Source organism: Zonotrichia leucophrys, chromosome 6 (genome assembly GCF_028769735.1).
Source record: "Zonotrichia leucophrys gambelii isolate GWCS_2022_RI chromosome 6, RI_Zleu_2.0, whole genome shotgun sequence".
In the NCBI taxonomy this organism is placed as follows: Eukaryota; Metazoa; Chordata; class Aves; order Passeriformes; family Passerellidae; genus Zonotrichia; species Zonotrichia leucophrys.
In genome coordinates this window covers 20,355,065-20,367,109 of record NC_088176.1, presented here as the reverse complement: position 1 = coordinate 20,367,109, position 12,045 = coordinate 20,355,065, and the positions used below count along the sequence as shown (strand labels likewise).

General features: G+C 43.4%; 1 protein-coding gene across 6 annotated transcripts in view; it reads left to right on the top strand.

The window, feature by feature from the left end:
• Positions 1-12,045, top strand: part of NDST2 (N-deacetylase and N-sulfotransferase 2) — a 130,754-nt gene that overhangs the window by 101,654 nt on the left and 17,055 nt on the right. For all 6 annotated transcript variants that reach the window (XM_064716793.1, XM_064716796.1, XM_064716794.1 and 3 more), the window contains one exon: positions 5,204-6,597. In XM_064716793.1, coding sequence (XP_064572863.1) covers positions 5,605-6,597 — 993 coding nt within the window. In that variant the 5' untranslated portion in view covers positions 5,204-5,604. The remainder of the gene's footprint in view (positions 1-5,203; positions 6,598-12,045) is intronic.

Here is a 12,045-nt window from a genome sequence, read left to right as displayed (position 1 = left end):
GAATTTTGTATTCCTTAGGCAGTCTCTCATGGCAGGATTTGACTGGCAGTGCATGTTAGCTGAAACATATGGCCAGAGCCCAAAAAGAGCATGGCAATTTCATTGCAATGTGGCTGCGATTTTCGCAATGTTTTTTCTACCCAATATGTGAAATAAAAGCAGCATTCATTCTCCTGAGCTTTATTCTAATTCTTTTGCTGTGTGGCTTGCTGTGTTTTGCTGACACAACTTACCAGGTTCCCCATCTTTGTGAGAGGGGCTCTACCTGGAGGTCTGGCATACAGATACCACCACAGACAAAGAGAGAGGGGCTGTGGTATCTCAGAATGGAGCAGACTAATGAGGAATTTTGTGTCTTGATGACACCATTAAAGTGGAATGGATTGGAAAATCAATCAGATTCCTTCTCTGATTACTGTGTAACTCAATTACTGCAGTCTCCCTAGGGCCCAAGGCAGCAAGCATCTCACAGGAAGTGCAGAAGAAAGGCCTTTGAAATAGAGCTATTGTGGACAAAGGCAAGATCTTGCTGCTGTGCATTCCAGACAGAGAGATTATATTATGAATAATGAAAAGGGCTGGGGAAATGTACTGGTGACACTGGGGTTTGGGTGCTAAGACCTTCTGTAGCTCAGCTGGGAATGCATAGACCGTTCTTGATAAAAGTGTCAGATGGTACCCAGTATCTTCCATGTGCCTTGGCATGAATGTACCAGAAGCTCCAAATACTCATATTCTGGTCAGTGGTTTTGGGTAAGTACTGGTCCTGAGCATTTGTACTGATCTCCCACATTCATTTCCAAGCACTGGAAATATCTGGAGATCAGATGTTAAAACCACAGGGTTGAGGTTGTTATCTTGCTTTCATATCACATCAGTTGCTATGTGGTTAAGCAGGTGATAATTCAAAAAGCAGTTTATGTTTCACATTAACACTGTATATCATTAGGAAACAGACCATCTAAGCCATTGTCTTAATGCTGGTGATCTGTGGGATATCTGACCTTACAGCTGATGCTCTCTGATTTAGAGATGCTTTTCTGGCAGGATGGGTGCCTGCTGAACCTGCGTCCTTGGACCTCTGAACATTCTTGCTGTGCATTCTGACTGCCACCTCCCTCAATTCACACTGAGGTAGTTCTGGCAGGAGTTCAGAGTGGACCTCAATTTATCTAGAAACCTGTTTTTTTTGCGTTGTTAGATTCCCAGGAGTGATGTCAAAAGAGGACACAGGTATTTTCTTTTCCTTTAAGAGGGAATAATTTTCACAGTAGTTCTTTTTTTTTTCTTTTCTTTCTCCAGTATAGATATTTCTCAGCTTTTCGGGTATGACTGGTTTTTGACAGTTCTCTCGCCTTGTAATATAAATTTTGTTCGGTGTGTCTGTTTGTTGCTTTTTTTCCTCTTTTAGTTTGAACCTAAACCAGCTGATGCAGTCCCCAAAGAAAGAAATGCATCCCGTGCCAGCTGGCGTGCCCTCTGGCTGTGAAGCCTTGTTGAAGAGATTGGAGCTGACAGATTCTTGAGCAGCAATCTGATACAGGCCTTTTTTTTTAATTTGCTTTTTTGAGCTCACCCTTGTAACAAATGGGGGCTTGTTTGGGAGCTTCGCTAGAGGCTTGAATGGAATCATTGTTATCAAAACACTGCAGTGATTCAGAAGTGCCCAGCAAAGGGGCTTCTTCTCCCTGGTGCCCCTCAGCTGGGCACTGCAGGTGTGGCAGCCTAGCTTAAACTCTGGTTTCATTCTTATGCTATGGAATAATCCAGTGGTCCTGTGATTTTCATCTTTAAACTGATAACTGGGAAACTGAAGCTACAGTTCTTTGCAAAACAGAGTCAGTTCAAAAGTTAAAATTAAGTTGGAGAGATGAATGAGTCCAATCAGGGAAGAGAAGTGTTTTCCATGTTGATGCTTTGGGGATAAAGAGCTGTAAAAGTAGAACCTTGCCAGGCTTTTGCATAAATCAACATCTTCTTGATTTTCTTACCTTTACCCTGGTGTTTAGATTACAAATTCTACTCCAGAAACACTTGCTTGGAAATTCATAGAAGTAAAACTTGGGCTCCTGAGTTCCTCTTTACATTATTTTCTCCTGCAAAAACAATTTTGTGTCTAATACATGTTAAGATAGTGAATCTTTAAATCCATAATAGTTTTTATGTTTCTGTTCTATTCAGTGGGATTGACAAGCAAAAGGAAGTGACTTATTTGGGGAGGCAATAACTTGGAATTCTCAGGTTTCTCCATCAAAACAGACTATTACTGGAATCTGAGTGAAGTGTTCAGCATGAATTTGTTGCACAGGAGTAGAATGAAGATCACTTCTCACACATGCAGCATTGTGATGTGCGTGGAGCTGTGTATTACTCTGTCTTACAAGGAATTCACCTCATAAAAAAGATACAGCGTTCTTTGTTTGTTTCTCTGCCCTGCTGAATTCTGCCTCTGCTGGCTTCTGCCTCTCTGCACCTTTGAAGCTGTAATGCCAAGCAGGAAGGTGGTAACATTGGAGTGTTCCCTGCAGATTCAGTGAGATGGGAAGGGCTTGTTGTGGAAGTGGAAAGGCTATTTTCCTGGCTGCTTTTGGAAGGCGGCACATGTTTTGGGGTACTATGCTGATACATTTGAATTCCTGGTGTATTACAGGGACTGAACTTGACTTGAGAAGTCATGTTCTATGCTCTGTCCTGGGAATCATATATTCAAAATCAGTAGCAAGAAAAAGAAAAATCTATACAAGTTCTGGTTTTTACATCTTCACATAGTTATTTCTCACTTTCTCTCCCCTGTCCTTTTTCCAGTAAATAGTTAACAGTATGTAGAGACAAAACTGAAAGATGCTAAGTTGTCTATGTATTTGCAGTGACCCTGTGGCAGGAAGGAATGGTGAATCTGACTCCATGTTCTCAGAAGGCTAATTTATTATTTTATTATACTATATTATATTAAAGAATACCGTACTAAAGAATACAGAAAGGATACTTACAGAAGGCTGAAAAGATAATAATGAGAACTCGTGACTCTTTCCAGAGTCTCGACACAGCTTGGCCCCAGTTGGCCAAAGAGTGAAAACAACCCACACCAGAAACCAATGAAACAATCACCTCTTGGATAAACAATCTCCAAACACATTCCACATCAGCAAAACAGAGGAGAAGCAAATGAGATAATTCTTGTTTTCATTTGTCTCTGAGGCTTCTCAGCTTCCCAGGAGAAAAATCCTGGGCAAAGGGATTTTTCAGAAGATGTGAATGTGACAGTCTGTGATGAAGAAAACACAGCTTATTGTTGCTGACTGAGCTGGATTTCCAAAGTCAGCTCTGTCATTACAGAGGGCCATTTGGGAATGGAGACCCCAATCCATTTGGAATCTTGGGAACAGGGATAATTCTACCAAAAATCCTGATCCTGCTGTGTTGCAGTGCAACCTTCAGTAAGTTTTGCTGTGTATCAGTTTCTCCAGTGGAAAATTATTTGTGTGATATAATTTATATTAATAGTCTACAGCTATTCTGAAAACCTCATCAGGGCTAAGATTTCATTGTGCACTGCACAAACCAGTCGCTGCTCTGCTGAGCTTATAGCAGAGGTGTTGTTTGAGATAATACTTAATGATCATCATAAGGCTTGTGTAAAGAGCACTCTGACTCTCTTCCATCTGCTGTCATAAAGTTAGCAGTATTATATCTCTTCATATAAAATCTGCTTGTGGTTTTTGTCTCTGCTTCAAGCTGCACCAACAGTTTGGAAGACAGCCTGGTGGGAGTCTTTAGAGTGGGACTTTTGGCCTCATCTATGAACTGGTATTTTCCCTGACTCAGAAGGACTTTTTTCCGTCTAGTAATACACATTACAAAATAAGCATCTGTCTCACAAGTAGTTTCTTTTCTAGTGGAGCTGGTTGTTAGAAACCCCTGGCTTTACTATATAAGAAACTTATGTATGCCTTGAACTCACAGATGAACTAGTCTTCTCATATTCTTTGTTATATCAGAATAGTAGAAATAGAAAAGCTCAAAAATGGGAGAAAGGATGAAGATGTCTTTTAGCAATATTATTTGCTATTGCTTTCTTGTGCCTCCTGGTGTTGCAAGCTGTGCCAGTTGAGCAGGTGGTTAGAGGGTTTGTATGTGGCGGAGCACATCTGCAGGAGTTGAGGGGGTGACAAAAAAAGCTTTTTAAAGAAAAAAGGTGGTTTAATTTTTGCAAGAAGTCATCATGAGTATGACGGATTTGGTGAGCAACATCTGGCATTGAGGGTGCTCTTGCATTGTTCTGGGAGAGGCAGGAGGTGTGCCCCAAAAATGTGTTCGTATTCCAGGAAAGGCACCAGGGTATTGCTAAGGGTAAGTCACACTGCTGGGGGGGGAGAGAAGACTCCACTGCGAGTTTTACTTTGGTTTTAAACAAAGGAGAAATTTAGTTCTTTTCTCTGGTGTTTGTTTTGGATTATTTGTTATTTGTTGGCTTTCTTAGGCACTTTTCCTGGAAAAATAACAACATATGGTGAAATAGTCTGCTGCCATGAACACAAAGCAGGAGGTGAGAGAGCTTCGTAACAAGAGGCTTTCATGTATTTGAGACCAACCCAAATTTATTTTGTGCTGTTGGTGGTTTAAAATCGGTTTCGTATTCTTCAGTGGCATATGAGAGAAGGTGATGAAGGTTTTAGGAGATGTTTCATCTCCAACTGCCACTGAATCAGTTGGCAACCTTTAAGTGTGCAGTGTGTCCCCCGCCCTCTGTGCTGCCTGAGGGATGAAGCCTCTCCAGAGCTGTATTTTGTGACCTCTGGAAGAAAGTGAGTTCCCAGGACAAATAGAGACAGCCTTGCAGAGAGTGCTCTCTCCTCTTCTTGTTAGCTTTGAAATATAGGTTAGAATAAAAGGGTTTCATGTTTTCTGTCCAGTGGCTTGCAGAGGGCTGGGGGAAGGCCAGGTACTTGGCTCTGTTTGCTGTAGTGTGTGAGAATTTCACCCAAGGTGAATGTTGAGTTGCTGTGTGCTGTCAGGACCTTTCTTCCAAAGGCCATTTGGTTGTTCTGTCAAGCTCCCACACAAATGGGATGTGACACTTCCCAGGGACCAGACCTGCAGATGGGCAAGTGATGCTGCCCCCCTATCTCCCTGTGGTCCTGCCATTCAGCCTGTTAAATGCTGGAGTCATACTGAGAATTGACTTTTTCTTTTTAAATTGCAGGATGCAAAAGAAGGTGCCATCATCTGAATGTGAAACACCTAAATGAGAAACAGGACACATGGGAAGGCTGAGCTGAAACTGCCTGTGCACAGAATGACAGACTGATTTGCTGCTGGAGACGAGATTCTGGAAAAGTTGTTCTTCCAGAGACTTCTGAGTGAGAGGAGAGGAGCCTGAGGAAGCGCACAAAAGAGCGATGGGAATTGAGGGCCATGGTTACCTGAGATAAATGGCAGATCTCTGGGAGTCTCGCCTTGTAGCTGTTTGCTTTAGCTTTTTCTCTCTCTGCAGCTGCACTTTCTTTTTTGTGAGCCGCTGCTGGGCGCTGCCACGGCGCCACTGGAGATTCCAAGCGCGCCGTGGGTCCGGAGCGTGAGGAGGGGTGAGCCGCCCGCCTCACCATGATTCAGCTGTGGAAAGTGGTGCGGCACGTGCGACAGCTGGAGCTGCACAGATTGATCCTGCTGCTCATTGCCTTCAGCCTGATCTCCATGTGCATCCTGGCCTATTACGTCACTAACAGTCCCAAAATCAAGGAGCCGCCGCCCCTGCCCTTCAGTGACTGCAGCAGCCAGCACCGCGTCTTGATCCCGCCGCAAGCCAGCTGGAGGCTCACCAAGTCTGTGGACACGTCGCGCACAGATCCCGTGGTGCTCGTCTTTGTGGAAAGCATTTACTCCCAGCTTGGGCAGGAAATAGTGGCCATCCTGGAATCCAGCCGATTCAAATACAGGACAGAGATCGCCCCTGGCAAAGGGGATATGCCCACCCTGACAGACAAAGATAGAGGACGCTATGCTCTAATTATCTATGAGAACATCCTTAAATATGTGAATCTAGATGCTTGGAACCGAGAGCTGCTAGACAAATACTGTGTAGAGTATGGAGTGGGAATTATAGGCTTTTTCAAAGCTAATGAGAACAGCCTGCTCAGTGCACAGCTCAAGGGTTTCCCCCTTTTCCTACATTCCAACTTGGGGCTGCGGGACTATCACATCAATCCTAGTGCTCCCCTGCTCTATGTCACCCGGGCTAATGAGGTGGAGCAGGGTCCTCTGCCTGGTGATGACTGGACTGTGTTTCAGTCAAACCACAGCACCTATGAGCCAGTGCTGTTGGCCAGCACGAAATCCTCGGAGTCCATTCCTCACCTGGCCACTCACAAAGCCTTGCATGCCACAGTGATGCAGGACCTGGGTCTGCATGATGGGATCCAGCGGGTTCTCTTCGGCAATAACCTCAATTTCTGGCTGCACAAACTCATTTTCGTGGATGCCATTGCCTACTTGACTGGCAAACGCCTCTGTCTGACGCTTGATCGCTATATCCTTGTTGACATCGATGATATATTTGTGGGAAAAGAGGGCACTCGCATGAAAGTGTCTGATGTAGAGGTAAAATCCTAGACTACATACCTCCAGAGGTTCTAGACAGATTTCTGGTGTGTGTGGTGTACTGGGAAAGTCAAGATGGCATTTCATTTGAGGGAAAGCATTGATTGCTGCAGTCGTACTCATACAGAGAATTAGCCTGCACCGTGTGAGATCCTCTCAGCAGTTTTGCAGGTTTAAATGGAGCACTTTAGGAGCTGGCCTCTCTCAGTTTAAGAGGAAGGTGCCTGTGGTTGTCTATCCTGTCTCCTCTTTGATGTAAGGAGCAAGTATATGCAGGTTTCCTATGCCAACCTATTTGTAGCTGTAAACTCTGCTGTTAGAACAGAACAGAAGAATGTGTTTATTATTATTTGTGATGTGTATAAGCTGTATATATTATATTGCAAAAGTGTAGGCCAGTCCATGCAGTGTGAATTCATACAGTCTGTATGTTAGCAATCTAGCTTTTCAACACACAACTAAATTAGGAAAGGAAGGGTTTTCTCTTACCCTTTGTGCCTCATGCCTGCCACCAGCAGCTCTCATCCCTCAGGGAATATCAGCAAATTCACCAGAGAAACATAGTCAGACCAAGCCTTCATGAGAACCATCTCTGTGGCCTCACAATTGAAAAACAGACATGCCAGCTCTGTGCTTTGCTTTCCTTGGCACTTCCTGGAATAATACAGTGACCTGTTAGGAAAGGTTATGGGTAAGAGACAGATTTTGTTGAGGAGAGGAAACTGAGACAGGTAAAGATAAAAATAAGTAGGAAAAAGTTAAATGCTTAAATGCTCCTTCTGATTCTCTGTGTCCTTGAAAGTAATGATGAAGTGTTCTGTTAAGTCTGTGATCTGTGTGCATGTGATGTTTCACAGAGCCAAGGACTTCCCTTTGTATCTTCCTCATCAGTTGTGGTTTGTGGCCACTGAGGGAGGTGCACTGCCTGTTTCTCAGGTGTGCTGAGGTTGTCCATGGGTATGGGTTCCCATTCACCACTTCCCCTCAGGTGCGTCCTGGATGGTACCAGCCATGACAGTGGTGAGCTTGTGACAGCAACTGCTTTAGCATGTTTCCAAAACACCTTCAAGGTGAAGCACCCTTTCAACTTACATCCAAGGCACAAAATACTTGAGGCAAAGGTGTAAGAAGAATACTGTTGTAGAGGTTTGGCTCCTTACCCAAACCTTGTCTGTTGCATGTTCCCAAGAGCCCTCTTCCACCTCCCCAGGAGTCTTACCACCTTTTCTACGTGTTTTATGCATCTGTGCAGCATATGTTCCTCTCCAAGGTTTTAGGACTTCAAGATTTTATGTTTTATATGGAGTATTTATTTAAGGAAGATACTAAAATTTTCTTCATTTCACTTCAGTGTTCCTGTGCTTTGAAGTGCTGAAGTGTTCTGAAAGAGATTTTTTTTCCCCTTTTTTTCCTTTTGTGAAGGAAAAATCACAATCTTATCTTGGTCCTAAGAAGGCCCTACACCCACTAGTCCAAACCAGCAGAGATTCTCACCTCTGTAGTGTTTCTGGAGGTTACAGACCCATGTGGGAAGGCGGGATAGGTGGCCAAAGCTCTTGGGATCTAGGGCTGCTCTAGCGATGTTAAAAACAAACCCAGACAAGATTAGTCCAAAAGATGCTTTGTTTGGGTTTTAACAGGGCAAAATGGAGGAATAATCTGTGATCAGTAAGCAGAGAATCTCAGGCAAAGCAGATAAAACCCAGATTTATCCATTTAAAAGAAGCTCTCTGATTGCGAAGCCACGTGAGGTTAATGAATTTTTATTTTTTAAAAGCGAGAAATAACTACATGGATTTGTTGATAGTCTCTCACCATGGGGAGAGAAGGGGATATAACAGTAACAGAACAGCTGGCATTTTCTTTGGCCTTTTATATGAAAGCTCTGTTTCAGGGCTGATATCTTAACACACAGCTCCTTATCTCAAAGCTTAGATTACAATGGTCAGGGTAGTGGTTTGAAGACTGGATGTTGTGTGAAGGTATAAAATTGACTCTGCTGTCCCAGTGAGCCTCTTTGCCATATGCAGGTCCACAGTCAGAGACCTTCCCAGACAAAACAACTATTAAAAGAAAGCAGTGAATATAATTTGATCAAATGCATGCCCATAGTACATGTCTTACACAAGAGAAATGTTTTTATTTGTGATACTTAAAGGAGAGCTGAATAGCTTTCTTCTTTAACAAGAAAAAAAGGAATTGTGCTTGCTTTTACTTTAAAGATGATAACCCTTGAGTTCCTGTTTCTGCTGAAAGGCTGCAGCAGAAGCTTGCAGTCCTCAATAGAGGGGGAGCAGTTGGAAGTTGCACAAAGAAAATGTTTTTCCTTTGTAGAGTTTACCAGAGATTTGAGCTGTGCATAATTAACAAAAGTAAATCTCAGAGAATCCCTTCTCTTCTCAATTTATTCCACATTCAGTCTCTTCTAAAATCATAATCCTTGGAATTTACCAAACCTCCATGGAACTGGCCAACAAAGACAAGCCGTTTCTAATGCAAAAGGATCTGGCTTTTGTGATCCTTTCTGGTCATCTTTAGGTATGAGGAAAGAAGATTAAGTAGATGAGTTTTTGCCTCTTTTGCTGGTAATCTCTGCAAGGGCATAAATAGTGAACAGTCATTGCAAGTGAGTCTGAGAGCAAGCTAAGTGAAAGTCAAGGACAGTAATTTCATTTTATGAATGGTGAGGGTGCAGAAGAGAGAACCTAGTGAGGGTGACTGTCAGCCAGCTCTTGCCTTTCTGAATTGTAGAGGATGATCTTACCTGCAATTGAAGTACTCAGCAATTTTTAACTCCCTGATTGTAGGACTGCAGGGGAGGTGGACATAGCAGTACCATGAGAGCTTTGTTTTTTGCCAGTGTTGATTTGAGCTCTGCCAGTGCTTCTGTACACTGCCCAGGGCACTATCTGCCAAGACTGTTTCTGCCACATGTTCCTAGAATGGTTTGCATGAGCATTGAGAAGAGGCTGCAAAAGCACTCTGCTTTCCTCCTTCATTTTTTTATCACCTCTTTCTCTTCATTTGCCCATGTACTGTTTTCTTAGAGTCGTGTTTTTTTCTTTTCTGAGCATCTGACTCTCGGCCTTATTTACCTATTTTATTTTGCCTCTTGTTAGAGGGAGCTGAGATAGGTAACATTTCAGGTTTATGCAGAACAACTAAATTCTCTGCAAATACTTCTGGAAGTTAAAAATATCTTAGCTTAAAAAGCAAAGTTGCATTAAGATTTAGCCCTGTATTACTCCCATGCCAAGGACACCCTGTCATCTTAGGAAAGGATTTGGTTCTAAAGAGGCTCCCAATACAGTCAGAGTCCCAATACTTTCCCTGATTTCTTCCTCACTCCTAGAATGAGGAGAGATTTTCTTTTCCCTGGATGACATCAAGAGCTTGTAGTGACTGTTTAGGAAATCTCTGCAGATCTGTCAGTGAGATACAGATTTTTAATGTACAGCAACAAAAGGCACAATTTTAAATGGTTTTCCCCTAACATTTACTTAGAAGTAAATAGTTATTTTAATTTGGTAGTATTAAAAAGCCTTCTTTAAAAAGACGGTTATTGAACATCAGAGTGAAGCTTAGACATTTTTACCATTGTGTCCAGAAGTGTGCCTTGGAATGTGGTTTTCTGTCACTTGGGCCTGCAGCATGACTGCCACAGTTAAGTACTAAAGGCCTCCAAAAAGCCAGGTTGTGCATGGCAGTGAATGCTCTGATAGACTGTGACAAGCATGAAGCAGCCTGGCCTTGACGTGGCTTAAGAATTCCAGTGGCCAGTGCGGGGAATCTCTTTGGGGACCCCATCAGTGCCGTGCTGGGGTGAGCCTTACAGAGCTTTAGCAGGGAGCACAGCTGGGCAGGGGCCTTTCTGCCTAGTTAGTGGGCAGGCTTGTATCTGGAAGGCTTTTTGAAATAAAAGATAACAACAAAATATGAAAACAGATAAAAAGAGATACTTGGATGGATGGAGGGGCAGTTTTCTAGGGGAATAAAGTCTGCCTTTTAGAGGTGTGAGATAGCTTAAATGCCTGCCATCTCTCATACCATGTGAGCAACTGAACTTGTTAAATATGCAAATGAAGATCTGTTCACATCTGGCTGGCTGTTTTCTCTCTTAAGGGGTAGCCTGCTCCACAACTCTTGATTGACTTTTGTTTGAGTCTTAGAGCATATTATGGATACAAAAGAAACACCACCTGAATCACCTGTTAGATATGGTTAGTACTATCATATTCATCTTGCTTTATGAAAGAGAGTGCAGAGAGAAGTGCCATCTTCCAGCCTGCTCCCACACCTGCATTATTGCACCTTACTACAGCTTACAGACCTCTTGGAACCAATGTGGAACCAGGGAACACAGAATATATAAAGTGTTGAAACAAATGTTCGCATACTGGCACCTTCGTCTCCTTTATCCTGTTCAGGGGAAAGACATTTCATCAAACCTGTGCTGTGCCGCCTCACAGCTGTGACTATGACGAGGACCCAGCAGCAGCAGAGGGATGGCACACCATTAACAAAAAACTTGCCAGAAAGCTGGACTCCATAGGACTCCATAGTCTCTGAATTTCTGGGGCCCCCATAGTTCCTCCCTTGTCCCTCCCCACACACAAGGATTGCAGCCTGCTGGAGCAGGGCTTTTTGGGATTTATTCTCAGACAGATGTGTTGTCATGGTAACCCCAGCCAGGCTTTAAATCTCTTTCTGTGCAGAGGAATGCTAAGCCTCTTAACCGCTGTCTTTCCTCCCACCACTTTCCTACTCAAGCCTGGGGAACTGGATGTGCCTTTCAGGGCAGCAGAGGGAAATGCTGGAGCTTGGGACAGCTCTGGAGAAAGAAAAGAAAGTGGCACTTTCCTGTCTGAATTACTGGGTGATGTGTTCAAGGTGCTGGTCCCAAATTTGAAGTGATCTTGTAAACCATCATCTGGACAGACAGATGTTTTTCCAAGGAGAGATGCACAGCTCTATTCTGTGCTCCCTGATGTGTGGGGTGAGTCCCAGTGTCTTGCTGGGCTACTTAAAGGGAACTTGACCTCCCATTGCCTGCTCTGGGTCTTGCACTGCAAAGTAGGCTTCAGCCATCAGTTTTGCTGGCATGTCACTTTTTAAAAGCAGTTTGTGTTTTTAAAAGTGTTTGTGATAGGTTCTGGCGATGTCACATGCCTTGCATTTATCAAATTACTGTTCTCGGGTGGGGACTGAGGTAAAGATGTGATAGGCAAGTGGCCATGGAAAAGCTAAAATCTTAGAAATTTGTCCCAGGCTGCACTTGGTGTCAGTGTTGTGTGAATGTGAGAATGAGGAACAAGCATTGAAGTGTGTCTGTAGGGAAAAGTCTGAAAGCTTGGTTCCCTCATAAGAAGCATTGAGAGTGTCTTGTAGCACTGCGCATGTAATCTCTCTGTCTCCCATCCTGCCATGGTAATGGACTGCCTGCCTTGA